Here is a 26,895-nt window from a genome sequence, read left to right as displayed (position 1 = left end):
TCGGTGGGCACGTATGCGTTATACATACTCCCGGCCAGTGGGCGCGACGTTGCTCCATACACTTGTATTGATGGATGCCGCTCCTCATCTAGAGACGCGTCTGTCCAGTGACCAGCAGTATGCATAACACCTACATTCCCCACCTTCCCAGCTCAGAAACCGTTGAATCCCCTCAGCACACAGGGTGCATGCGGGGGGGGGGGGGGGGGGTGACTGCAGACTTGTAATGCTTTTTTTGGTTGTTGCTGACGTTTTTAATGGAGCACACATCAAAAATTGTACATCAATTTTTTTTACTTTTATATTTTTATCTATTCTGCAGTGGGCGGGGCTTCACATGGAGAGGCGGAGCGCAGCCGACAGTCATCATAATTTGCATCACAAATTACACCAGCAATTATCGACATGTACGGAGTTACTAGAGGATGTTTGTCGTAATCTGTGCCACTTTTGTAATGTAAATGATGAATCTGTCGGCTCCGCTCCGTCACGGTCACACCCCTACCTGTGAAGCTCGGCCCACTTTTCAAAATGGTGGTGCTGGTCGAAACTCATGTATATACGGGCGAATTCTCTGAAAGCTGAACAATCGACGCTGTTTGTGACTCTTTTATATTACGAAAAGCGATGATAGAAATGCTAATTTTATTTATTGCAAAAAAAAAAAATAACCCTGCACAACCAGCTGACCCTTCATTAAGGCTGCCACGCAAAATGCCAGTCAGTGTTCATGAATCGGAACTCACTGCAGCAACTCCGTTCTAGCCGCCTCACTACAGACATGACGAGAGCGGCGCTGCTGCATTGAGGTTCATGATTTCTGTGCACACAGTATTGTGAATATGGACGTCCTCCCTGCAGCACCTCCATCCTTGCTGCACTGTCTGTTCTACTGGTTGCACTAAAGCTGCCAGGTTCAGCCACAATCTGATGTGTATTGGGGCCTCGCGATTTTCCTTCCATTCTTTGTGAGGAAAGGGAAGGCTCCAGCATGTTAGAATTCCAATTGTTGATCCTCCTCTTGTGCCGCCTAGAGTACCCTGACATCTGCTCTCTAATAAAGAGCACAATGTTTGGCGAAGCGCTCCTGTGTTTGTGATAGTCAGGAGAGAGCTGTCGGCCAAACGGCTGTAGGGCCTTAGGCCGGGATCACACATACGCGAGATACGGCCGAGTCTCGCAGGTTAAAAACAAGTTCTGGCACCGGCACTCCGGAGCAGAGCATGCGGCTCCATGTATTGCTGTGTGGCTGCACGCGCCGTAGTGCCAGAGCTTGGTTTTAACCTGCGAGACTCGGCCGTATCTCGCTATAGTGTGATTCCGGCCTTTAAGGAACTCTGTCCGCGCAGAATGAATGTTCAAAGCAATCACAGGGGCTCAATGCACCCTTGGTGCGGCCAAACATTTAAGTGCATCTTCCCATCTAGTTGTTTCCCATCTAGTTGTTTTCCATCTATGGTTCTATAAAGTCAGAGCTGTCAATCAAAATAGAGTGAAGGCAGAGATGGAGAATAAAAACAAGTAGATGGGGAGGAGTACTTATATGTGAGCCTCCATGATGCACAGAGTGCCTGTGCTTGTTTTAAATAGTCATTGTGTGCTGACAGTCCCTATAAAGAGGTTGTGCAATGAAAACAAGTTATCACCTAACTATATAACAAGTGATAACTTGCTGATCAGTGAGTGTGTGAGCGCTGGGTCCTGCACCGATTGGCAAAACTGGGAAATTCTGTTCCCGTTACAAATTGGAGCAGCTGGTTGGATGCCCGAACACTGCTCTGTTAATTTTCAATGAAAAAAGCAGAGCGCTCAGCAGCCCCTTAGGGCAAGAATGGAGCTCAGACTGAGCATGTGTACTGCTGCTCAATTCTAAAAGGGATAAGGCTATCTTCACACGTTGCGTTTTTTGCTGCGTTTTTTTTCCATGAGACATTTCTCTGATTCTACTTCATAATTAGTGATGAGCGAATATACTCGTTACTCGAGATTTCTCGAGCACGATCGGGTGTCCTCCGAGTATTTTTTAGTGCTCGGAGATTGTTTTTCTTGCCGCAGCTGAATGATTTACATCTGTTAGCCAGCATAAGTACATGTGGGGGTTCCCTAGCCACCAGGCAACCCCCACATGTAATCAAGCTGGCTATCAGATGTAAATCATTCAGCTGCGGTGAGGAAAACTAAATCTCCGAGCAATAAAAAATACTCGGAGGACACTCAAGTAACGAGTATATTCGCTCATCCCTATTCATAATGTGTTGAGACAAAAAATGCAGCAAAACCCAATACCTGCATTTTTTCAGTGTTTTTTTGCTCCACCCATTGCTTTCAATGGGTGAAAAATGCTGAAAGAAGTGACATGCTGCAATGTGCAAAACCCAAGGTTTTGCACAAAATACTGAAGACAAAAAAACCAAGCTGTGTGCATGATATTTTTGAATTCTCACACTTTGCTGGTACTGTAAGACTATGTGCACACGTTCAGGATTTCTTGCAGAAGTTTCCTGAGCAAAACAGGACATTTTCTGCAAGAAATCTGCATGCGTTTTTACCGCTTTTTTTGCGGATTTTTCCGGAGGTTCCCGATCCAATAATATAGTGGGAAATCCGCAAAAAATCCGCAAATTTAATGAATATGCTGCGTTTTTTACTGCGATGCGTTTTTTTCGTGGAAAAAAGCGCATCATGTGCACAAAAATTGCGGAATGCATTCTAAATTATGGGATGCGTAATGTATGCGTTTTTATAGCGAAAAATCTGCTACGTGTGCACACAGCCTTAAACGCAGCTAAAATTTGTATGAAAAACACATCAAAAAATGCGACGTGTGAACATAGCCTAGTTGTCCCATTCTGCTGTTGGGATACCACTGATCACCTGTCCTGTGGATAAGTGATAAAGGGGGTTTCTGATGAAAACAAGTTCTGATACACCGTTATGATAGTTTTCCCTTCCCTCTCATAAATAGTGAGATTTCAGTATTATGGATACCAGGGGTGGCCAATTTATTTTTCCGAGGGGCCGCATGAGAGACTGTGACTGTTGTAGAGATCTGAACCAGTAGGCTGAAATTACACTGAAATACTTATCAGAATCCGAAGAACAGGGAACAAAAAATGTATGCAACAATAAACAAGATTTTATTTATACATTTGGAAAAAGTAAATTAAATAAAACGGATATCTTATGTCAGACTAAAAAAATGCACCACCACCTTATGTAATCGCCTGTGTTCTTTCCTTATCCTAATATATTTAGATGTGTCCCATATACTCATCATTGGTTTTCCTTTTGCTTTTTTTGCATATTTCGTCTATCACTATTTTCAGCAATCACACGTCATCAATAGAGACTTAACTCCATCTAGATTACTGCTACTCCACTTCATTGGTCGCTGGGCTGCGCGCATGCGCCACTGGCATTACGCTGGACGATCCTGCTCCTGGCTCCAGATGGTAGTGTTGACTTCCGCCTCGGCCGGGTGGAATGCACAGCTGGAAGTGGGGGGTCCCTTGCTGTGGTGACGACTCGAGGATTCCCTGCACTAATCGTCATAGTGAACATGGCCTTGATGGGGTGGGTTTGGTCACCATGGGGATTAGCCTCCGCTTCACATTGACATCTCGTGTCAGCATAGGCAGCCTTAGATTGCTCCACAGGCGTATTAACCCCTTAGTGACAGAGCCAATTTGGTACTTAATGACCGAGCCAATTTTTGCAATGCTGACCACTGTCACTTTGAGGTTATAACTCTGGAACGCTTCAACGGATCCCGCTGATTCTGAGATTGTTTTTTCGTGACGTATTGTACTTCATGTTAGTGGTAACATTTCTTCGATATTACTTGCGATTATTTATGAAAAAAACGGAAATATGGTTAAAATTTTGCAATTTTCAAAATTTTTATTTTTATGCCCTTAAATCGGAGAGATATGTCACAAGAAATAGTTAATAAATAACATTTCCCACATGTCTACTTTACATCAGCACAATTTTGGAATCAAAATTTTTTTTTGTTAGGGAGTTATAAGGGTTAAAAGTTGACCAGCAATTTCTCATTTTTACAACACCATTTATTCGGACTCCCATGACAGCACACGAGAGAGGGGATCCGCCCTTAAGGAACAGGAAACCTACAGATACAAAAGGGCGGCACCTCTCCCCATGCATCAGTTGGTTTCCTGTTCCTGAAGGGACTGGATGCCTATAGAATCTACAGGAGTCCAGGCCGGCCGGACCGATTCTGGTGGCGAGGGGGTCTCCCACTTCGGCCGGTGCGGGTACCTGAAGTAGTCACGGTGGCCCTGGCAGGGCGGCACGGCGGTGACTAGACAGCGTGGAGCGGTCGCCAGGGGGTGTCCGGTCTCCGGGGCCAGCATATGGTAAGTCGCTCTTCCCGTGTGCTGTGGGTCTCTCTGTGCAGGGGGGGCGCGGCAGCGTCTAGGGGGCGCCGATCGGAACATAGCTGGCCGGCCTCGGCGTTCCACGATGGCTGCAGCGCTGACAGGAGCGCTGTAAGCTGTGGTGACGTCGGGGGGCGGAGCCGGCGACGACTTCCGGGTCGGTGAGCTCCTGCGCATGCGCAGGGGCTCCAAGATGGCGGCGCCCACCGGAGATCATGCCGCAATCCCTCCTGAGCGACGATTGATCCCCCACAGCTGCAGGAGGGCAGGAAAATTAAACGAGCAAGCTGGGCAAGGTGCGTTGACCGAAGGAGGGGCTTTATAAGGCGGCTCCAGCGGCATGTTCCCGGGTTCTGGCTCCAATTTACTAAAAATGGATTCGGATCAGGATCAGCAGGTGGTGCTGCTGGAACAAGCATCCCAGAAACCCAAGGAGAAGGAACATGAAAAGAGGAGCGATGGTTCGGGCCGCAGAAGCTCCTCCAGACAGGGGTCTGGAGGATCAGCCAAAAAGGATCCCCCTCGTGTTTCGTTATTTCTGGGTGTGAACAGCCACTGGTAAGTGATCTTCGAGAAAGTTCACTTAGTGACTAGTCTCCCCTCATATGTCTTATGCAGGGAAGGAAAAACGTCAGTAAGGCGAAGCATAGGGAATGTGCCATCTGCGGGATTCCCTTGCCTGACTCACACCCTAAAAAACTATGTGACCCCTGTATCCAGCAGACGGTGAGGTTCTGGAAGGAGGGGAGGGGGTATAGCATGTAGATTTACACTCTAGTCTACCTTACTTATCCCCGTAGGTAGCCGAAGAATCCTCCTCTATTACGGCCAGTCTCAAAGAGATGATTAGAATGGAGGTTAAGGAGTCCTTTAAAAACCTTTCACAGTCAGGAGGTTCTAGGCAGAGAACTGAGTGGGCATCTGATTCATCTGTGGAAAAGGACAAGTCTGAAGAATCGGACGATTCAGCAGCATCATCCTCCTCTTCGGAAGAAGACGCTGCTCGGTTTTGCCTACCCATAGAAAGAATAGACAAATTGGTAAAGGCGGTCAGAGGCACAATGGGTATATCGGAACCCAAGCCTCAACTATCCAAAGAACAAATGATGTTCAGTGGATTGGAGCAGAAAAAGCGCAGAGTGTTTCCTTTAAATGAGAAAATACAGGATCTTATTAATAGGGAGTGGAGAAAACCGGAGAGAAAAGGCTCCTTACCACCTGCGCAAAAACGTCGGTACCCTTTTGATGACCCAGCAGTAGGTAACTGGGAGAAAGCACCAAAGCTGGATGCAGCAATTGCCAAGGTTGCGAAACGATCTTCTCTCCCATTTGAGGATATGGGAACGCTTAAAGACCCCCTGGATAGGAAAGTAGATACCTTCCTAAAGGGGACCTGGGAAATGGCAGCTGGCTCCTTAAGACCTGCGGTAGCTTCAACCAGCACGGCAAGGTCAATGATGGTCTGGCTAGACCAGTTAGAGACCCAATTAAAACAAGGGGCCTCTAGAGAGTCCATACTCGCAGCATTACCTGTAATCCAGGAGGGGGCGGCTTTTTTATCGGACGCCTCAATTGACTCCGTAAAATTGGCAGCTAGAGCAGCAGGACTTTCTAATGCTGCAAGGAGAGCCCTATGGCTGAAATGCTGGCCGGGGGATATGCAGGCAAAAACAAAGCTCTGCGCTATCCCTTGTAAAGGCGAGTATTTGTTTGGGCCTACCCTGGATGAACTCCTGGAGAAAGCAGGAGACGATAAGAAAAAGTTTCCCAACCTGTTCAATCCATACCGTCGTCCCTTCAACAAAAGAAGGTTCAACCGGGGAGGAAAGCGCACCTTTTCACCAGGGAGAGATCGTCCCAGATGGGAGAATAGGCGAAAACGAGGTACAGGTCTCATGTTTCGTCGTAACCAAACGGAAAACAAAAAACAAGACCAATGACTGGCAATTCCAGTGGGAGGGAGACTATTGCAATTCTCAGCAGAGTGGTCGAAAATTACAAACAGCGTTTGGATAAAAGACACTGTTTCCCATGGTCTCAAGCTGGAATTTGTTCATATTCCACAGGACAAATTTAGTTTAACACCCTGACGCTCATCTCCCACTGAACAATTCGCCCTAGAAGAAGAAGTGAGGACTCTTTGCTCCAAAAATGTTTTGGTAGAAGTGCCGTATTCTCAGGCAGGGAAAGGGTTTTACTCTCCCCTGTTCCTAATCCAGAAGCCTGATGAATCTTACAGGACCATTATAAATCTTAAGGGTCTCAATAAGTTTTTGGTGAAACATACTTTCAAAATGGAGTCCATTAATTCGGCAATAAAGATGCTTTTCAACAACTGTTTCATGATAGTAGTGGATTTGAAAGATGCCTACTATCATGTACCCATTCATGCTGATTTCCAACGATACCTGAGGGTAGCGATACTAATGGGGGGTAGGATTCAACATTTTCAATTCAGAGCGCTCCCCTTTGGGATCACCTCGGCACCTAGGGTGTTTACTAAAATAATTGCGGAAGTCATGGCGCATTTAAGAGAGTCAAATATTCTTATAGTCCCCTACTTAGACGATTTCCTCATTGTAGGTAACTCGGTAGATCATTGTCTGTCACAATGGGAGATTGCTAGAACCAAACTAGAACGGTTGGGTTGGATCATAAACTTTGAAAAATCGAAATTACAGCCCCTAAATGTTCAAAAATTCCTAGGGTTAATGTTGAATTCAGTGACACAGCAGTGTCTCCTCCCTATAGAGAAAATAGACCAAATTCAGAGTTTTGTATTAAGAGCAATCAATACACCTTCCATGACACTTAGGCAAGCAATGTCTCTACTTGGGTCACTCACATCTTGCATTCCAGCAGTTAAGTGGGCTCAGTTCCACACCAGGTCCCTACAAAAAGAAGTCCTGTTCCATGACAGAGCCTTAGGAGGCGCATTGAATGGAAAATTGACGTTGGGGCCGATAACATTGAATTCCCTTAGGTGGTGGCTAGATAAACGGAATCTATCAGCAGGGGTTCCCTGGATGGTAGATGTCACCCACGTGATAACCACAGATGCCAGCTCTTCAGGGTGGGGAGCCTATATGGGGGACATGGTGGTCCAGGGACAGTGGGAACCCTTCACAACATTCTCATCAAACCAAAGGGAGTTGTTGGCGGTTGAATTGGCTGTTAAAAAATTCCTCGTATATCTGCAGGGCCAGCACGTCAGAATTCTGTCGGACAACAGAGTGGCGGTCGCTTACATAAACCGGCAAGGGGGAACTCGTTCCGAAACTTTAATGCAGATCACGGGTCGGTTGTTCCAGGTGGCAGAGCTCAATTTTCTATCTTTGACAGCTCTTCACATCAAAGGAAAAGAAAATGTGGCAGCAGATTTCCTCAGCCGAAATGTGTTAAAACAGGGAGAATGGTCTCTCAACAAGGACATTTTCAAACTTATCGTCCGCAGATGGGGTCAACCAGTGGTGGATCTATTCGCCACCAGAAACAGAAAAGTAAAAAACTCTTTTGCTCCCTAAATCCCAGGGAGAATCCCCTGGCGGTGGACGCGTTTCTGATAAAATGGGATTTTCCACTGGCCTATGCTTTCCCACCACTGAACCTGATACCTCTGGTGGTGAGGAAAATCAGGGAGGATCGAGCGAAAGTCATCCTTATCGCCCCCTTTTGGCCCAGAAGAACCTGGTTTGCCTGGCTCAAGACAATGTCCGTAGCGGTCCCCTGGGTACTGCCAGAGATCCCGAACTTGCTTTCTCAGGGACCGATCTCCCATCCACAAGTGGCGGCGCTCCATTTAACGGCATGGAGTTTGAACGGTCACTATTAGTGGGGAAAGGCTTCTCTCCAAACTTAGTAGAGACACTCCTTAAAGAGTAGAAAGCAAATAACTACGAGAATCTACTGTAGGACTTGGAGAAAGTTCTTGACTTGTTCAAAATTTAATATCCAAGACGGGGTGCCAATACAACAAATCTTAGAGTTCCTACAAAAGGGGTTCGAGTTAAAACTCTCTCCTAGTACCCTTAGAGTACAGGTCTCAGCTTTGGGTGCCCTGTTTTCCTGTAATATAGCTAATAACTACTGGATAGCGAGGTTTATGAAGGCAGTTAGTAGATCTACACCACTGCATAAAGACAGAACAGTTCCATGGGATTTAAATTTAGTTCTGTCCTCTCTCACTAAACCCCCCTTTGAACCTCTGCAGGAGGCCTCGATCAAAATGTTGACACTCAAAACAGCCTTCCTGATTGCCATAACCTCAGCTCGCAGGATAGGGGATATACAGGCGCTTTCCAGAGCTCCTCCATACACTGAAATCTTGTCAGACAGAGTAGTCCTTAGACCAGACCCAGCATATCTACCAAAGGTGGCGACACGTTTCCATAGATCACAGGAGATAGTTTTGCCGTCCTTTATTCCTAATCCCTCTGATCCTAAAGAGCAGGAGCTTCATACGTTAGACGTCAGGAGATCTCTTCTTCAGTATATTTCAGCTACTGATAATTGGAAGAAAGATGGGGCACTGCTTCTTTCCTTCCAAGGTCCAAGGAAAGGGTTTAGAGTATCAAAATATTTACTGGCTAAATGGATTAGGGAAACTATCTCTCTAGCTTATACAGCAGGTGGGGGGCCAGCTCCGCAGAATCTAAAGGCACATTCCACCCGGGCCATGGCGTCATCCTGGGCGGAAAGATCTGGAGTGTCAGTGGAGCAGATATGTAAGGCGGCCACATGGTCATCCCCTTCCACTTTCTTTAAACACTATCGGTTGGATTTGGGGTCCTCCTCTGATCTTTCCTTTGGGTTAAGGGTGCTACAATCTATAGTCCCTCCCTAAGGTAGCTTACATCTCTGTAAATCTCTCGTGTGCTGTCATGGGAGTCCGAATAAAGCATTAAGCTACTTACTGGTAGCGGCATTTTTCGGAGGCCCATGACAGCACCCTTAGTTCCCTCCCTAATCACGTGGGGGTAGCACTTCCTGATATGTATATAGCGTAATATGTAAATCTCACGTATGGTGTCTTATTACAATAATGGGTTATTTTGTTTTAAAATGTATATAATGTATATTTGTGTACCACTAACCGCGGCAGTCCTCTCAGGCTCTGAAATACAACTGATGCATGGGGAGAGGTGCCGCCCTTTTGTATCTGTAGGTTTCCTGTTCCTTAAGGGCGGATCCCCTCTCTCGTGTGCTGTCATGGGCCTCCGAAAAATGCCGCTACCAGTAAGTAGCTTAATGCTTTTTTTTTTTTAGGGACCACATCACATTTGAAGTCATTTTGAGGGGTCAATATGATAGAAAATAACGAAGTGTGACACCATTCTAAAAACTACACCCCTCAAGGTTCTCAAAACCACATTCAAGAAGTTTATTAACCCTTTACGTGCTTCACAGGAACTGAAACAATGTGGAAGGAAAAAATGAACATTTAACTTTTTTTTGCAAACATCTTAATTCAGAACCATTTTTTTTATTTTCACAAGTGTAAAAACAGAAATGTAACCATAAATTTTGTTATGCAATTTCTCCTGAATACGCCAATACCCCATATGTGGGGGTAAACCACTGTTTGGGCGCACCGCAGAACTTGGAAGTGAAGGAGCGCCGTTTGACTTTTTCAATGCAGAATTGGCTGGAATTGAGATCGGACGCCATGTCACGTTTAGAGAGCCCCTGATGTGCCTAAACAGTGGAAACCCCCCCCACAAGTGACACCATTTTGTAAACTAGACCCCTTAAGGAACTTATCTAGATGTGTGGTGAGCACTTTGAACCCCCATGTGCTTCACAGAAGTTTATAACGTTGAGCCGTGAAAATAAAAAATCGCATTTTTTCTACAAAAATGATCTTTTTGCCCCCAAATTTTTATTTTCACAAGGGTAACGGGATAAATTGGACAACAACTTTTGGGGTCCAATTTCTCCTGAGTATGCTGATGCCCCATTGTTTGGGCGCATGGCAGAGCTCGGAAGGGAAGGAGCACTATTGTGGAATGCAGACTTAGATAGAATGGTCTGTGGGCGTTATATTGCGTTTGCAGAGCCCCTGATGTATCTAAACAGTAGTAACGCCCCACAAGTGACCCCATTTTGGAAACTAGACCCCCCAAGGAACTTATCTAGATGTGTGGTGAGAACTTTGAATGCCCAAGTGCTTCACGGAAGTTTAGAATGCAGAGTTGTGAAAATAAAAAAAATATTTTTTTTCCACAAAAAAGATTTTGTAGCCCCCAAGTTTTTATTTTCACAAGGGCAACAGGAGAAATTGGACCCCAAAAGTTGTTGTCCAGTTTATCCCGAGTACGCTGATGCCCTATATGTGGGGGTAACCCACTGTTTGGGCGCACGGCAGAGCTCAGAAGGGAGGAAGCACCATTTGACTTTTTGAGCGCAGAATTGGCTGTCGTGTCTGGAGACCCCCTGATGTACCTAAACAGTGGAAACCCCCCTAATTCTAGCTCCAACCCTAACCCCAACACACCCCTAACCCTAATCCCAACCCGATCCATAATCCTAATCACTAACCCTAACGATAATCACAACCCTTACCCCAAAACAACCCTAACCATAACCCTAATCAAAACCCTAAATCCAACACACCCCTAATCCTAATCTCAACCCTAACCTCAAACCTAACCCTAATCCCAATACACCCCTAACCTTAACCCTAATCCCAAACCTAACCCTAATCCCAAGCGTAACCCTAATGCCAACCCTAACCCTAATACCAACTCTAATCCAAACCCTAACCCCAAATCTAACTCTAACTTTAGCCCCTAGCCCTAAGGCTACTTTCACACTTGCATCGTTTGGCATCCGTCGCAATCCGTCGTTTTGGACAAAAAAACGGATCCTCCAAATGTGCCCGCAGGATGCGTTTTTTTGCCCATAGACTTGTATTGCCGACGGATCGTGACGGATGGCCACACGTCGCGTCCGTCGTTCACTGGATCAGTTGTGTTTTGGTGGACTGTCGGTACAAAAAACGTTCAATGTAACGTTTTTTTGTACATCGCGTCCGCCATTTCTGACCGCGCATGCGTGGCCGTAACTCCGCCCCCTCCTCCCCAGGACATAGATTGGGCAGCGGATGCGTTGAAAAACTACATCCGCTGCCCACGTTGTGCACAATTTTCACAACGTGCGTCGGTATGTCGGGCCGACGCATTGCGACGGCCCCGTACCGATGTAAGTGTGAAAGAACCCTAACCCTGAATTTAGCCCTAACCCTAGCCCTAATTTTAGCCCCAACTGCTCTTCTCCTGCCGGCCGGCATGCGCCCGCCATTTTCTTTTGCCAAGAAGACCAGGAGGAGCAGCAGGAGGATCCAGGGACACCGGTAAGTATAATAGGGTCCCCGAATCCCCCTATTTCTCTGTCCTCTGATGTGCGATCACATCAGAGGACAGAGAATTACACTTTGATTTTTTATTTTTTTTGCGGTCGCCGGTAAACGGTTAATTACCGGCGATCGCAAATGCGGGGTCGGTAGAAAATCCCCCGAATCATGTTCTCTGGGGTCTCGGCTACCCCCGGCAGCCGAGACCCTCGAGAAAATCCGACTCTGGGGGGTGCTATTTACTTTTTCCACAGCGCCGTTAACGGCGCTGTGGTTTAAGTACCCTTAGCGGCCGCCGTTAAAAGGCGTATCGGCGGTCGCTAAGGGGTTAAGTAACCATGAGACTCCCCATGTGAGCACGCCCCCGGAAGAAGAATTGTCAAAACGCGGGTTGCTGTGGGAGATCATCAATCATTTGCTTTAACTTAGCTGGCAACCCAGGTAATATCTGCATATTATGCACTTTATCCAATGTGGTCTCTATCTGCAGCGTATACCAACTATCGGTATGCTATGTGTGAATTGTGGTATCTATTGCACTTTATTGGCTATTGATTTAAACTATTAGCAACATTTTTTCTATATACACACAGGCACTTTATGACTATCTTGTTCTATTTGTTTACATGAATTTGAGTATAATTATGCCTCTACCTAAATATAACTCGTAGCCTCCTCTTAATTAATTGTTTGGTCACTTGCATCTTTAACTGAATGTAATGAAAGGCACTTTGCCTTGTATCACTATTCTTACAGTGCCTTGCGAAAGTATTCGGCTCCCTGGAACTTTTCAACCTTTTCCCACATATCATACTTCAAACATAAAGATACCAAATGTAAATTTTTGGTAAAGAATCGACAACAAGTGGAACACAATTGTGCAGTTGAACGAAATTTATTGGTTATTTCAAATTTTTGTGGAAATTCAAAAACTGAAAAGTGGGGCGTGCAATATTATTCGGCCCCTTTAACTTAATACTTTGTTACGCCACCTTTTGCTGCGATTACAGCTGCAAGTCGCTTGGGGTATGTCTCTATCAGTTTTGTTCATCGAGAGACTGAAATTCTTGCCCATTCTTCCTTGGCAAACAACTCGAGCTCAGTGAGGTTTGATGGCGATTGTTTGTGAACAGCAGTTTTCAGCTCTTTCCGCAGATTCTCGATTGGATTGATGTCTGGACTTTGACTTGGCCATTCTAACACCTGGATACATTTTTTTGTGAACCATTCCATTGTAGATTTTGCTTTATGTTTGGGATCATTGTCTTGTTGGAAGACAAATCTCCATCCCAGTTTCAGGTCTTTTTCAGACTACAGCAGGTTTTCTTCAAGAATGGTCCTGTATTTGGCTCCATCTTCCCATCAATTTTAACCATCTTCCCTGTCCCTGCTGAAGAAAAGCAGGCCCAAACCATGATGCTGCCACGACCATGTTTGACAGTGGGGATGGTGTGTTCAGGGTGATGAGCTGTGTTGCCTTTACGCCAAACATATCGTTTGGCATTGTTGCCAAAAAGTTCGATTTTGGTTTCATCTGACCAGAGCACCTTCTTCCACATGTTTGGTGTGTCTCCCAGGTGGCTTGTTGCAAACTTTAACCCCTTCCCGACCTGTGACACAGCGTATGCGTCATGAAAGTCGGTGCCAATCCGACCTATGATACATATGCTGTGTCACAGAAAGATCGCGTCCTTGCAGATCCGATGAAAGGGTTAACTCCAATTTCACCCGGCCTGCAGGGACAGGGGGAGTGGTAGTTTAGCCCAGGGGGGGTGGCTTCACCCCCCCGTGGCTATGATCGCTCTGATTGGCTGTTGAAAGTGAAACTGCCAATCAGCGATTTGTAATATTTCACGTAAAAAACTGGTGAAATATTACAATCCAGCCATGGCCGATGCTGCAATATCATCGGCCATGGCTGGAAACACTTATGTGCACCCACCCCACCCCACCGTCCTTCTGTCCGCTCCCCCCGTGCTCCGATCACCCCCCCCCCTGCACAGCGATCCACCCCCGTGCTCCGATTCCCCCCCCGTGCTCCGATCCACCCCCCTGCACAGCGATCCCCCACCCCGTGCTCCAATCCACCCCCCCCATGCTCCGATCCACACACACCCCCCCCCACCGTGCTCCGACGCTCCCCCCGTGCTCTGATCTTCCCCCACCCCCCCCCCCCCCCCTTATACTTACCTCCCGGGATCCGTCCGTCTTCTTTCCTGGGCGCCGCCATCTTCCAAAATGGCGGGCGCATGTGCAGTGCGCCCGCCGAATCTGCCGGCCGGCAGATTCGTTCCAAAGTGAGTTTTGATCACTGAGATAGGTTATATCTCAGTGATCAAAATAAAAAAAAATAGTAAATGACCCCCCCTTTGTCACACCCATAGGTAGGGACAATAAAAAAATAAAGAATTTTTTTTTTTTTTACACTAAGGTTAGAATAGGGGTAGGGTTAGGGTTAGGGCTTCGGTATGTGCACACGTATTCTGTTCCTCTGCGGATTTTTCCGCTGCGGATTTGATAAATCCGCAGTGCTAAACCGCTGTGGATTTATCGCGGATTTATCGCGGTTTTTCTGCGCATTTCACTGCGGTTTTACAGCTGCGATTTTCTATTGGAGCAGTTGTAAAACCGCTGCGGAATCCGCAGAAAGAAGTGACATGCTGTGGAATGTAAACCGCTGCGTTTCCGTGCAGTTTTTCCGCAGCATGTGTACAGCGATTTTTGTTTCCCATAGGTTTACATTGAACTGTAAACTCATGGGAAACTGCTGCGGATCCGCAGCGTTTTCCGCAGCGTGTGCACATACCTTTAGAATTAGGCTATGTGCACACGGTGCGGATTTTGCTGCGGATCCGCAGCAGTGTTCCATCAGGTTTGCAGTTCCATGTAAACATATGGAAAACCAAATCCGCTGTGCCCATGGTGCGGAAAATACCACGCGGAAATGCTGCGTTGTATTTTCCGCAGCATGTCAATTCTTTGTGCGGATTCCGCAGCGTTTTACACCTGTTCCTCAATAGGAATCCACAGGTGAAATCCGCACAAAAAAACACTGGAAATCCACGGTAAATCCGCAGGTAAAACGCAGTGCCCTTTACCCGCGGATTTTTCAAAAATGATGCTGAAAAATCTCACACGAATCCGCAACGTGGGCACATAGCCTTAGGGTTAGGGTTGGAATTAGGGTTGTGGTTAGGGGTGTGATTAGGGTTATGGCTACAGTTGGGATTAGGGTTAGGGGTGTGTTGGGGTTAGTGTTGGAGTTAGAATTGAGGGGTTTCCACTGTTTAGGCACATCAGGGGTCTCCAAACGCAACATGGCGCCACCATTGATTTCAGCCAATCTTGTATTCATCATAAAGTCAAATGGTGCTCCCTCAATTCCGAGCCCCGACGTGCGCCCAAACAGTGGTTTACCCCCACATATGGGGTACCAGCATACTCAGGACAAACTGCGCAACAATTACTGGGGTCCAATTTCTCCTGTTACCCTTGTGAAAATAAAAAAATGCTTGCTAAAACATCATTTTTGAGGAAAGAAAAATTATTTTTTATTTTCACGGCTCTGCATTGTAAACGTCTGTGAAACACTTGGGAGTTCAAAGTGCTCACCACATATCTAGATAAGTTCCTTGCGGGGTCTAGTTTCTAAAATGGTGTCACTTGTGTGGGGTTTCTACTGTTTAGGCACACCAGGGGCTCTGCAAACGCAATGTGACGCCCGCAGAGCATTCCATCAAAGTCTGCATTTCAAAACGTCACTACTTCACTTCCGAGCCCCAGCATGTGCCTAAACAGTGGTTTACCCCCACATATGGGGTATCAGCGTACTCAGGAGAAACTGGACAACAACTTTTGGGGTCAAATTTCTCCTGTTACCCTTGGGAAAATAAAAAATAGCGGGCTAAAACATCATTTTTGAGAAAAGAATTTTTTTTTTCAATTTTCATGGCTCTGCGTTATAAACTTCTGTGAAGCACTTGAGGGTTCAAAGTGCTCACCACACATCTAGATTAGTTCCTTTGGGGGTCTAGTTTCCAAAATGGGGTCATTTGTGGGGGATCTCCAATGTTTAGGCACACAGGGGCTCTCCAAACGCGACATGGTGTCCGCTAATGATTGGAGCTAATTTTCCATTTAAAAAGCCAAATGGCGTGCCTTCCCTTCTGAGCCCTGCCGTGCGCCCAAACAGTGGTTTACCCCAACATATGGGGTATCTGCGTACTCAGGACAAACTGGACAACAACATTTGTGGTCCAATTTCTCCTATTACCATTGGCAAAATAGGAAATTCCAGGCTAAAAAATCATTTTTGAGAAAAGAAAAATTATTTTTTATTTTCATGGCTCTGCATTATAAACTTCTGTGAAGCACCTGGGGGTTTAAAGTGCTCAGTATGCATCTAGATAAGTTCCTTGGGGGGTCTAGTTTCCAAAATGGGGTCACTTGTGGGGGAGCTCCAATGCATAGGCACACGGGCTCTCCAAACGCGACATGGTGTCCGCTAACAATTGGAGCTAATTTTCCATTCAAAAAGTCAAATGGCGCTCCTTCCCTTCCGAGCCTTACCATGTGCCCAAACAGTGGTTTATCTCCACATGTGAGGTATCAATGTACTCAGGAGAAATTGCCCAACAAATTTTAGGATCCATTTTATCCTGTTGTCCATGTGAAAATGAAAAAATTGAGGGTAAAAGAATTTTTTTTGTGAAAAAAAAGTACTTTTTCATTTTTACGGATCAATTTGTGAAGCACCTGGGGGTTTAAAGGGCTCACTATGCATGTAGATAAGTTCCTTGGGGCGTCTAGTTTCCAAAATGGGGTCACTTGTGGGGGAGCTCCAATTTTTAGGCACACGGGGGCTCTCCAAACGTGACATGGTGTCCGCTAAAGAGTGCAGCCAATTTTTCATTCAAAAAGTCAAATGGCGCTCCTTCCCTTCCAAGCCTTGCCGTGCGCCCAAACAGTGGTTTACCCCCACATATGAGTTATCAGCGTACTCAGGACAAATTGGACAACAACTTTCGTGGTTCAGTTTCTCCTTTTACCATTGGGAAAATAAAAAAATTGTTGCTGAAAAATCATTTTTGTGACTAAAAAGTTAAATGTTCATTTTTTCCTTCCATTTTGCTTCTGCTGCTGTGAAGCACCTGAAGGGTTAATAAACTTCTTGAATGTGGTTTTGTGCACCTTGAGGGGTGCAGTTTTTAGAATGGTGTCACTTTTGGGTATTTTCAGCCATATAGACCCCTCAAACTGACTTCAAATGTGAGGTGGTCCCTAAAAAAAATGGTTTTGTAAATTTCGTTGTAAAAATGAGAAATCGCTGGTCAAATTTTAACCCTTATAACTTCCTAGCAAAAAAAAATTTTGTTTCCAAAATTGTGCTGATGTAAAGTAAACATGTGGGAAATGTTATTTATTAACTATTTTGTGTCACATAACTCTCTGGTTTAACAGAATAAAAATTCAAAATGTGAAAATTGCGAAATTTTCAAAATTTTCGCCAAATTTCCGTTTTTATCACAAATAAACACAGAATTTATTGACCTAAATTTACCAATAACATGAAGCCCAATATGTCACGAAAAAACATTCTCAGAACCGCTAGGATCCATTGAAGCGTTCCTGAGTTATTACCTCATAAAGGGACACTGGTCAGAATTGCAAAAAACGGCAAGGTCTTTAAGGTCAAAATAGGCTGGGTCATGAAGGGGTTAAACACTTTTTATGGATATCTTTGAGAAATGGCTTTCTTCTTGCCACTCTTCCATAAAGGCCAGATTTGTGCAGTGTACGACTGATTGTTGTTCTATGGACAGACTGTCCCACCTCCGCTGTAGATCTCTGCAGTTCATCCAGAGTGATCATGGGCCTCTTGGCTGCATCTCTGATCAGTCTTCTCCTTGTTTGAGATGAAAGTTTAGAGGGACGGCCGGGTCTTGGTACATTTGCAGTGGTATGATACTCCTTCCATTTCAATATGATCGCTTGCACAGTGCTTCTTGGGATGTTTAAAGTTTTGGAAATCATTTTGTATCCAAATCCGGCGTTAAACGTCTCCACAACAGTATCACGGACCTGCCTGTTGTGTTCCTTGGTCTTCCTGATTCTCTCTGTGCATCATTAGGCATTTAGGACAACATTGGATCATTCAGAGATTCACAATGAACTTCTGGAGTGAGTTTGCTGCACTGAAAGTAAAGGAGCCGAATAATATTGCACGCCCCACTTTTCAGTTTTTGATTTTCCACAAAAATGTAAAATAACCAATAAATTTCGTTCAACTTCACAATTGTGTTCTATTTGTTGATTCTTCACCAAAAATTTACATTTGGTATCTTTATGTTTGAAGCACGAGGTGTAGGAAAAGGTTGAAAAGTTCCAGGGGGCCGAATACTTTTGCAAGGCACTGTGGTGTTGTCACTGCTATAGAGTTGTTTTTGTATTCATTCACCTAATGTGCAGGTGACCAATACAACCACTTAGTTTACCGCAACTGTACATATAACCTAGAAATGGTTCCGTTTTTTCATTGCATTTTTTTTAGTCTGACATGAAGCATCCATTTTATTTTATTTACTTTTTGCAAATGTATAAATACAATTTTGTTTACTGATGTATACATTCCTTGTTCCCTTCATGAGCTGAACTCAAAGATCGAAGACTTATCTAGGTACACAAAATTACGGTACTCTTTCTCTCAAATAGTTTTTCACAAATTTGTCTAAATCTGTTAGTGAGCACTTCTTGTTTGCCAAGATAATCCATCAGCAGGATTATTGCACAGGATTGCCTTAGGCTGGCCATAATTAAAGGCCACTCTAAAATATGCTGTTTTTCAGGATTAGGTGGGGAGGTGAGGTAGAAAACCAGTTAGTATCTGGTGTGACCACCATTGGCCTCACACAGTGTAACATCTCCTTTCGCATAGTCGATTAGGTTGTTGGCCATGCAAGAACTGGAATGTTTTCAGCTTCCAGGAATTGTGTAGGGATCATTGCAACATGAGGTGATGGTCATGGATGAATGGCACAACCAAGGCTGTGGAGTCGCTAAGCGGAATCTCCCACTCCTACTCCTCATTTTCCCTGATTCCAACTCCCTCATACCTGTTTCGCTACTTTTTCACATAAAGTGCATCACAGATTCATCTCAACTCAAAGCTGAGATCCTTAGATCAGGAATAGAGCAGACATTTATAAGACACTAGATTGTGGCCCGATTCTAACGCATCGGGTATTCTAGAATATGCATGTCCCCGTAGTATATGGACAATGATGATTCCAGAATTCGCGGCAGACTGTGCCCGTCGCTGATTGGTCAAGGCAACCTTTGACATTGTCGTCGCCATGGCAACCATTATGACATCTACATCGATACTGTGCCCATTGCTGATTGGTCGAGGCCGAATCAGAGACGCGGGATTTCCAGGACAGACAGACAGACGGAAAAACCCTTAGACCATTATATATATATATATATAGATTACATAACTTTCCCAGATTCTTATAAAAAAAATATTCAGCGCATCCTGCATTGTACTGCAGTACCCAATGTATTATATATTTTTGGACTCAGTCCGTTTTATACAGACTCCACCAAAATGCACACCCGACTCCACTGCCCTGGGCACAACAATGGGCCTCAGGATCTCATCATGGTATCTCTGTGCCTTAAGAATGGCATATTGTTCCTGGAAGCTGAAAACATCCCAGTTCTTGCATGGCCACCATACTCATCAGGCATGTCACCCAATGAGCATGTCTGGGATGCTCTGGATCGGCGTATATGAGGAGCCATAACGCTTTTCCAGACTTTGTGCTACCAGTGATGTGGAAACCCCAATATTTCCGTTAGATGACAGATCTGAGTGGGGACTTGCTTTTTTTTATGGATTTGAGTTGAAGGTTTTTTGGGGAATATTTTACATAACATTTAGCATCACATTTATCCTGTGCTCTACGCTGAGCACTTACTTTGGAGTTTCCATCGAAATCTCTGAGTGACCTGATTCACATGAAGCCCCCGAGGAATCCAATCACTATAATGAGGCAGCAGGGTTACTCTGGACTCCATCTGACTACTGTTCAGCTGTGTCCTTTTCAGAAGTGCACAAAACGGTGGCGTGTCACGCTTTTATGCATGCCCACAAAGACGGATGCCACCAGCTTACAGGCCAGAAAACTTCCAAAGTGCCTCCATCTGACTCATTACAGGGAATCTTCTTCCGGGGGTTCCGTCTGATTCACGTATTTCAGAGATTTATACAGAAGCCCAGTGTAAGCACTCGGTTTAGAGCGCATTATAAATGTGAGCCAAGCCTTCCTGCCATCCTTGGGAGGCAGAGTGGAAAAAACAGCAAGTCAAGAATTCGTTTATTTAATTTTTTATGTTCCATGTGTGGTATAAGTGATTAGACAGCTTTATTCTTTGGGTTGGTGCGATTTACTGCAATACCAGATATATATTTCTGCTTTCACACACTAAAAGATGCTTTTTTTTTTTTTTTGCATTGCCATATTTTGAGAATTACAATTTTTCCATATTTCTGCCGATAAGTCATGAGGGTTTTTTTTTTTTTTTTTTTGCAAGAAGAGTTGACTTTTATTGGTACCATTTTTAGGCACATAACTTTTTTTGATCACTTTCTATTCTGATTTTTGGAAGTTAGAATGAACAAAAAACAGCAATTTAAGAATTTGGAGAGAGGTTTATGACATTCTACGTGTCGTAAAATTGATAAGGCACTTTATTCTTTTGGTCAGTACGATTACAGCGATACCTCATTTACCCCTATTTTTTGGACTATAAGGTTGTGTGCACACGTTGCGTTTTTTTCGCGTTTTTTACTATAAAAACGCATTAAATTGCATATATATGCATCCCATCAATTATAATGCGTTCTGCAATTTTTGTGCACACGATGCGTTTTTTCTGCAAAAAAAAGTGCATCGCAATAAAAAAACGCAGCATGTTCATTAATTCTGCTTATTTTTCGCATTATTCCCGCTATTTAATGCATTGGGAAGCTCCGGGAAAAAAATGCGTCAAAAACGCGTACAAATACTGTGGCGACAGCAGGAGTCGGGCAATTCTGCAGTGTTCCCGGTCTGATGATCACACTCCCTTCCCAGGCTGGTGCAGCAGGTTCAGCGTTGGTGCGAGTGGGCTCCACCGGTATTTTGTGAAAGCCTGGAGGCCCCCCGAACATCCATTGTTGTGATGCAGTGGCCTCCAGGAAAATTGCCGCCAGGGGCGGTGCATGTTCAGATTGAGATCACGGGAGACAAGATCTCTGGATGAGATCTCTTTGCTGAGATCTCAGTCTAAGCATGCGCTGCCCCCCGGTGGCCATATTTCCAGAAAATGGATGTACTAGGGCCGCCGGACTTTCACAAAATGCCGGTGCAGCCCCGCACCACAGAGCACTACAGCTGCATCAGCCGCACCAGCCTGGGATGGGATTTCCCGGAGGCTGTCACAATAGCCTGGGACCACCGAACACCCCATATGACCACGCTCCACCAGTGCTGCCAATTCTCACTGAGACTCTGCTGTAAATACGTCACATAGGAGACACTGAGGCTGACGTATGTACATCATGTAGGAGACAATGGTACTTTGCTGTATACACATCACTGATTCAACATCTGTCTCCTATAATACCAGGGCACTTCACAACAATATCACAACTAATCCCACGTAATTATACGCGAGATTAAGAGGTCCCAAATAAATATCTAAAACCAATGTTTATTGATATGTTTTAAAATTGACATAATATAAAAGCAAAGAATACCGTAGGGGACACCTAAGCGCAAGGATATATCGTATATGTTTCTATACTCACTAAGATAATTAAATTCCTAGTAACCCAATAGTAGGTATTAGAGTATAACTCAACTGCATTAAGAAGACGTTTATGAACATATATCAAATCTAAAATGATATCCACAGCAAGGCAGTTATACAGTCACATAATAAGGCCAAGATTATAGTATCCAGACAACACTGCAATAACTGCAATATAATATGGCACAGTGGCCCCTATTCACTAAGTCTGGCAAACTCCTAATCAGTAGACCTGTGGCCAGACACAACCTCCTCCGTAGTACTAGTGTGAAAACAAATGTAGTATAATACAGTAAGCCAGTATATTACCTGATGCCCGCGGTGTCCCCTCACCCCGACGCACGTTTCGCCTCCTGCTTCTTCTGCTATGTGATTTATGCATCACATAGCAGACACTTATACAGCAGCATACATCACATGGGAGATGCCAGGACCGCTGGATATACATCTGATGTAAACTCACCCTTGGGCTGCCATCACACTAGCAGTATTTGGTCAGTATTTTGCATCAGTATTTGCAAGCCAAAACCAGGAGTGGATGATAAAAGCAGAAGTGGTGCATATGTTTCTATTATACTTTTCCTCTAATTGTTCCACTACTGGTTTTGACTTACAAATACTGATTTAAAATACTGACCAGATACTGCTAGTGTGACGGCAGCCTTGGAGATGGGAGCACATTTTTAGACTACAGCTAGCCCCGCACCCACAAGAGCTGGTTGAGATCAGATTGGCTGCAATGGCGTGAGTGGGAGAGGAGTGCAGAATGTGTCGTCTCCTCCCACAAAGGGCATGCTGACACTGATAGCACTTTTGAAAAATTAAAGGACCAGCAGGCAAAAACGGGGCAGGACGACACTAAATGTTCCCCACCCCAGCTGTAAAGGATCACTTCGGATAATTTCTGTGTAGGTTGTTTCTGTATATTTCCTCATACATCCACAGCAATAGGATTACATGAGCTCAGCATTCAAGCTTTTCTTAGAGATATCGCCTGCTTTACTCAGTGTTGTTCTTACTCATCCACATAAAATTGACGGAAACAGGATGAAGGATAATATGCTCTGTTATTTCCAAAGCTCAATTTTAGCACGAGGTACGTCCTACAGGAACATAAAGGAAATTAGATCACCGACCATGAAGGCTAATGATTCTGCTTTTCTATCAGTTTTCCTGCAGAGAAAAGGGAGCATCCAGACACAGCACAGAGACTAGATGTAGTTCGGAAGATGCTCTGATCAGTGTTCTGACCTTAGCTTTTAGGCTGTGTGCACACGTTGCGGTTTTTTCGCAGTTTTTCCCGATATTTAGAATGAATTCCGCATGTTTTGTGCACATGATGCGTTTTTTTCCGCGAAAAAAAACGCATCACGGCAAAAAACGCAGCATGTTCATTAATTTTCCGTTTTTTTTTGCGGATTTCCCACTCCAAAATGCATTGGGAAGTGTCCGGAAAAAACCGCGGCAAAAACGCACTCGGTTTTCTTGCGGATTTCTTGCAGAAAATGTCCGGAATTCTCAGGAATTTTCTGCAAGAAATCCTGAACGTGTGCACATAGCCTTAGGGTATGTGCACACGTCAGGATTTCTTGCAGAAATTTTCCTGACAAAAACCGGACATTTCTGCCAGAAATCCGCATGCGTTTTTACCACGATTTTAATGCGTTTTTGACGCGTTTTTGGTGCTTTTTTTCCCAAATGCATAGAATTGCGGGAAAAACGCGGAAAATCCGCAAAAATAATGAACATGCTCATTTTTTTTACCGCGATGCGTTTTTTTTGCGGAAAAAAACGCATCCATGTGCACAAAACATGCAGAATGCATTCTAAATGATAGAATGCATTATGTATGCGTTTTTAATGAGTTTTTATAGCGTTTTTAGCGCGAAAAAAACTCGAAAAAACCTGAACGTGTGCACATGGCCTTAAAGGGAATCAGTTTTTGCTCTCTTCTGTGGTCGGCATTCCACATTCTGACTGCAGTAACTGTAAAGAACCCTTTCCTATCCTGCTGCATCTAAAACCTGTGTCACAACTGCTGCACCCAGTAAACTACCGGAAGTGATACATAGCTGGATTCAGGGTCTCTTTTCCTACATTATGCTGCTCTCAGATGAGGTAGCAAAAATCTAGTGACAGATTAATTTTAACAACCACAACTCCATAAAGGGATGGGGAAAATAGAAAAAATATGTCCCCATTCACACATTAGATACTATTACAAGGAATTTACATCAGGTTCTTATGTTAAAATATTAAAAAAATCTATCTAAAATAGCAGAAATCTTTCAGTTTTTACACTGCCCACAGGCCTTTTGTCAGATTCACCTTTCCTGTTCTGTACAGTTGACTTGTGATCAGTCTCATGATTACAATGGCAGGTACAGTTATATGAAAAGGTTTGGGCACCCCTATTAATCTTAAGCTTAATGTTTTATAAAAATTGTTTTTTTGCAACAGCTATTTCAGTTTCATATATCTAATGACTGTTGGACGCAGTAATGTTTCTGCCTTGAAATGAGGTTTATTGTACTAACAGAAAATGTGCAATCTGCATTCAAACTAAATTTGACAGGTGCATAAGTATGGGCACCACACCAGAAAAGTGACATTAATATTTAGTAGATCTTCCTTTTGCAAAAATAACAGCCTCTAGTCGCTTCCTGTAGCTTTTAATGAGTTCCTGGATCCTGGATGAAGGTATTTTTGACCATTTCTCTTTACAAAACAATTCCAGTTCAGTTAAGTTTGATGGTCGCCGAGCATGGACAGCCCTCTTCAAATGATCCCACAGATGTTCAATGATATTCAGGTCTGGGGACTGGGATGGCCGTTCCAGAACAGTGTAATTGTTCCTCTGCATGAATGCCTGAGTAGATTTGGAGCGGTGTTTTGGATCATTGTCTTGCTGAAAGATCCATCCCCTGCGTAGCTTCAACTTTGTCACTGATTCATGAACATTATTGTCAAGAATCTGCTGATACTGAGAGGAATCCATGCGTCCCTCAACTTTTATAAGATTCCCGGTGCTGGCATTGGCCACACAGCCCCAAAGCATGATGGAACCTCCACCAAATTTTACTGTGGGTAGCAAGTGTTTTTCTTGGAATGCTGTGTGTTTTGGCCGCCATGCATAACGCCTTTTTGTAAGACCAAACAACTCAATCTTGGTTTCATCAGTCCACAGGACCTTCTTCCAAAAAGAAATTGGCGTCTCCAAATGTGCTTTTGCATACCTCAGCCAACTCTGTTTGTGGCGTGCTTGCAGAAACGGCTTCTTTCGCATCACTCTCCCATACAGCTTCTCCTTGGGCAAAGTGCGTTGTATAGTTGACCGATGCACAGTGACACCATCTGCAGCAAGTTGATGCTGCAGCTCTCTGGAGGTGGTCTGAGGATTGTCCTTGACTGATCTCACCATTCTTCTTCTCTGCCTTTCTGATGTTTTTCTTGGCCTGCCACTTCTGGCCTTAACAAGAACTGTACCTGTGTTCTTCCATTTCCTTACTATGTTCCTCACAGTGGAAATTGACAGGTTAAATCTCTGAGACAGCTTTTTGTATCCTTCCCCTGAACAACTATGTTGAATAATCTTTGTTTTCAGATCATTAGACAGTTGTTTTGAGGAGCCCATGATGCCACTCTTCAGAGGAGATTCAAACAGGAGAACAACTTGCAAGTGGCCACTTTAAGTAGCTTTTCTCATGATTGCATACACCTGGCTATGAAGTTCAAAGCTCAATGAGGTTAGAAAACCAAAAAAAGTGCTTTAGTAAGTCAGTAAAAAGTAGGTAGGAGTATTTAAAACAAGAAAATAAGGGTGCCCATACTTATGCACCTGTCAAATTTTGTTTGAATGCAGATTGCACATTTTCTGTTAGTACAATAAACCTCATTTCAAGGCAGAAACATTACTGTGTCCAACAGTTATTAGATATATGAAACTGAAATAGCTGTTGCAAAAAAAACAATTTTTATAAAACTTTAAGCTTAAGATTAATAGGGGTGCCCAAACTTTTTCATACAACTGTAAGCCTTATACACAGCTGATAATATGCCGTAGACACGATGGTGTGCATCGCTGCATGGGGACCTCAGCCACCATATAGTTATCCCTTAAGTTGGGACAGCCTCTTTTCAAGATTTTCACAAGTTGTGGTAACAGCCTTTCTTTTGTTTTGTTTTTTTTCTTTGCAGAAATTTGGATAAGTTAGCAGGCTCCACTTTCCTGCTTACTGGGGTGTGTGTTCCTCACGCACCCTCCCACCACGGCGGCACACGTGAAGCCCACTGTGTGCAGAGTCATCGTCTACTTACGAGAGATGTCTGGCGACACTTGTCTGACAGCAATGTGCCCCACTTCAGGGGCTAAACCTAAAACATACAGCTTTAAAGGGGGCTGCCTTGGAAATAAATATGTTCGGTTGAACGTGGGTGGATCCTTGTACTACACCACGGTGCAGGTCCTCACAAGACATGACACTATGCTCAAGGCAATGTTCAGTGGCCGCATGGAGGTGCTGACCGATAAAGAAGGTGAGATTCTTTCCATACTGGTGTACAGATAGGGGCAGGTGATTGTTTCTCTGTACTATAGGGAAGTCTCAGAACATGCACTTGACGTTCTATGAGGGCTGGATCTGAGGAAAACTAGAATGTGAGCTACATGGAACATAGAAAGAATAGTGGCATCCATGATTGCTTGACCAGTTATGCTACATAATCATCCAGTGGATTTTTACTGCATATATTATTCTTCATATTTCAGAGCTACGTATAGTCTTCTTTAACCTGCTTCCTGCCTGTTTTCCACCTATACAATAGCACTAGCTGCCTTTTATTACACATACAAGAATTTTACATCTTAAAGACGTTAATATAGGTCTGTCATTGGAACCCTACAAACAGCTTTATTCCCTCATGAAGATGTGGCAACCACTGATGTGCGAGCATTCTTGGATAAGGTGTTATCCGAGCACTCTCGCTCATCACTAGTGACAACCAATTCATTAAAGGGTTGTTTCACTATTGTGATATCGATGACCTCACTTGGGATAGGTCATCAATATCAGATATGTGGGGGTCCGATACCTGGTACCCTATCAGCTCCATCAGCTGTTCAATGGTCACTGCTAGGTTACTACAGTTCAACTGCTATTAAAATTAATTTGGAACTGATTGACATTATTATGCAGAGGCCACTAACAGTTAGCTATGCTCACCTATCTTTAGGATAGCTCATCAGAATAGTGGGGGTCTAACACCCAGCAACTAATCAATTTCAGCTCT

At 44.3% G+C, this 26,895-nt stretch overlaps 1 protein-coding gene across 1 annotated transcript in view; it reads left to right on the top strand.

Moving 5' to 3' along the window:
- TNFAIP1 (TNF alpha induced protein 1) overlaps positions 1–26,895 on the top strand; it is a 54,284-nt gene that overhangs the window by 3,422 nt on the left and 23,967 nt on the right. The window contains exon 2 of the mRNA XM_069761290.1: positions 25,804–26,142. Within this exon, the coding sequence (XP_069617391.1) occupies positions 25,929–26,142 (214 nt within the window). The 5' untranslated portion in view covers positions 25,804–25,928. The remainder of the gene's footprint in view (positions 1–25,803; positions 26,143–26,895) is intronic.

The sequence above is a fragment of the Ranitomeya imitator genome, chromosome 3 (assembly GCF_032444005.1).
Source record: "Ranitomeya imitator isolate aRanImi1 chromosome 3, aRanImi1.pri, whole genome shotgun sequence".
In the NCBI taxonomy this organism is placed as follows: Eukaryota; Metazoa; Chordata; class Amphibia; order Anura; family Dendrobatidae; genus Ranitomeya; species Ranitomeya imitator.
The sequence above is the reverse complement of the archived record's forward strand: the minus strand, read 5'-3'. Positions and strand labels throughout refer to the sequence as shown.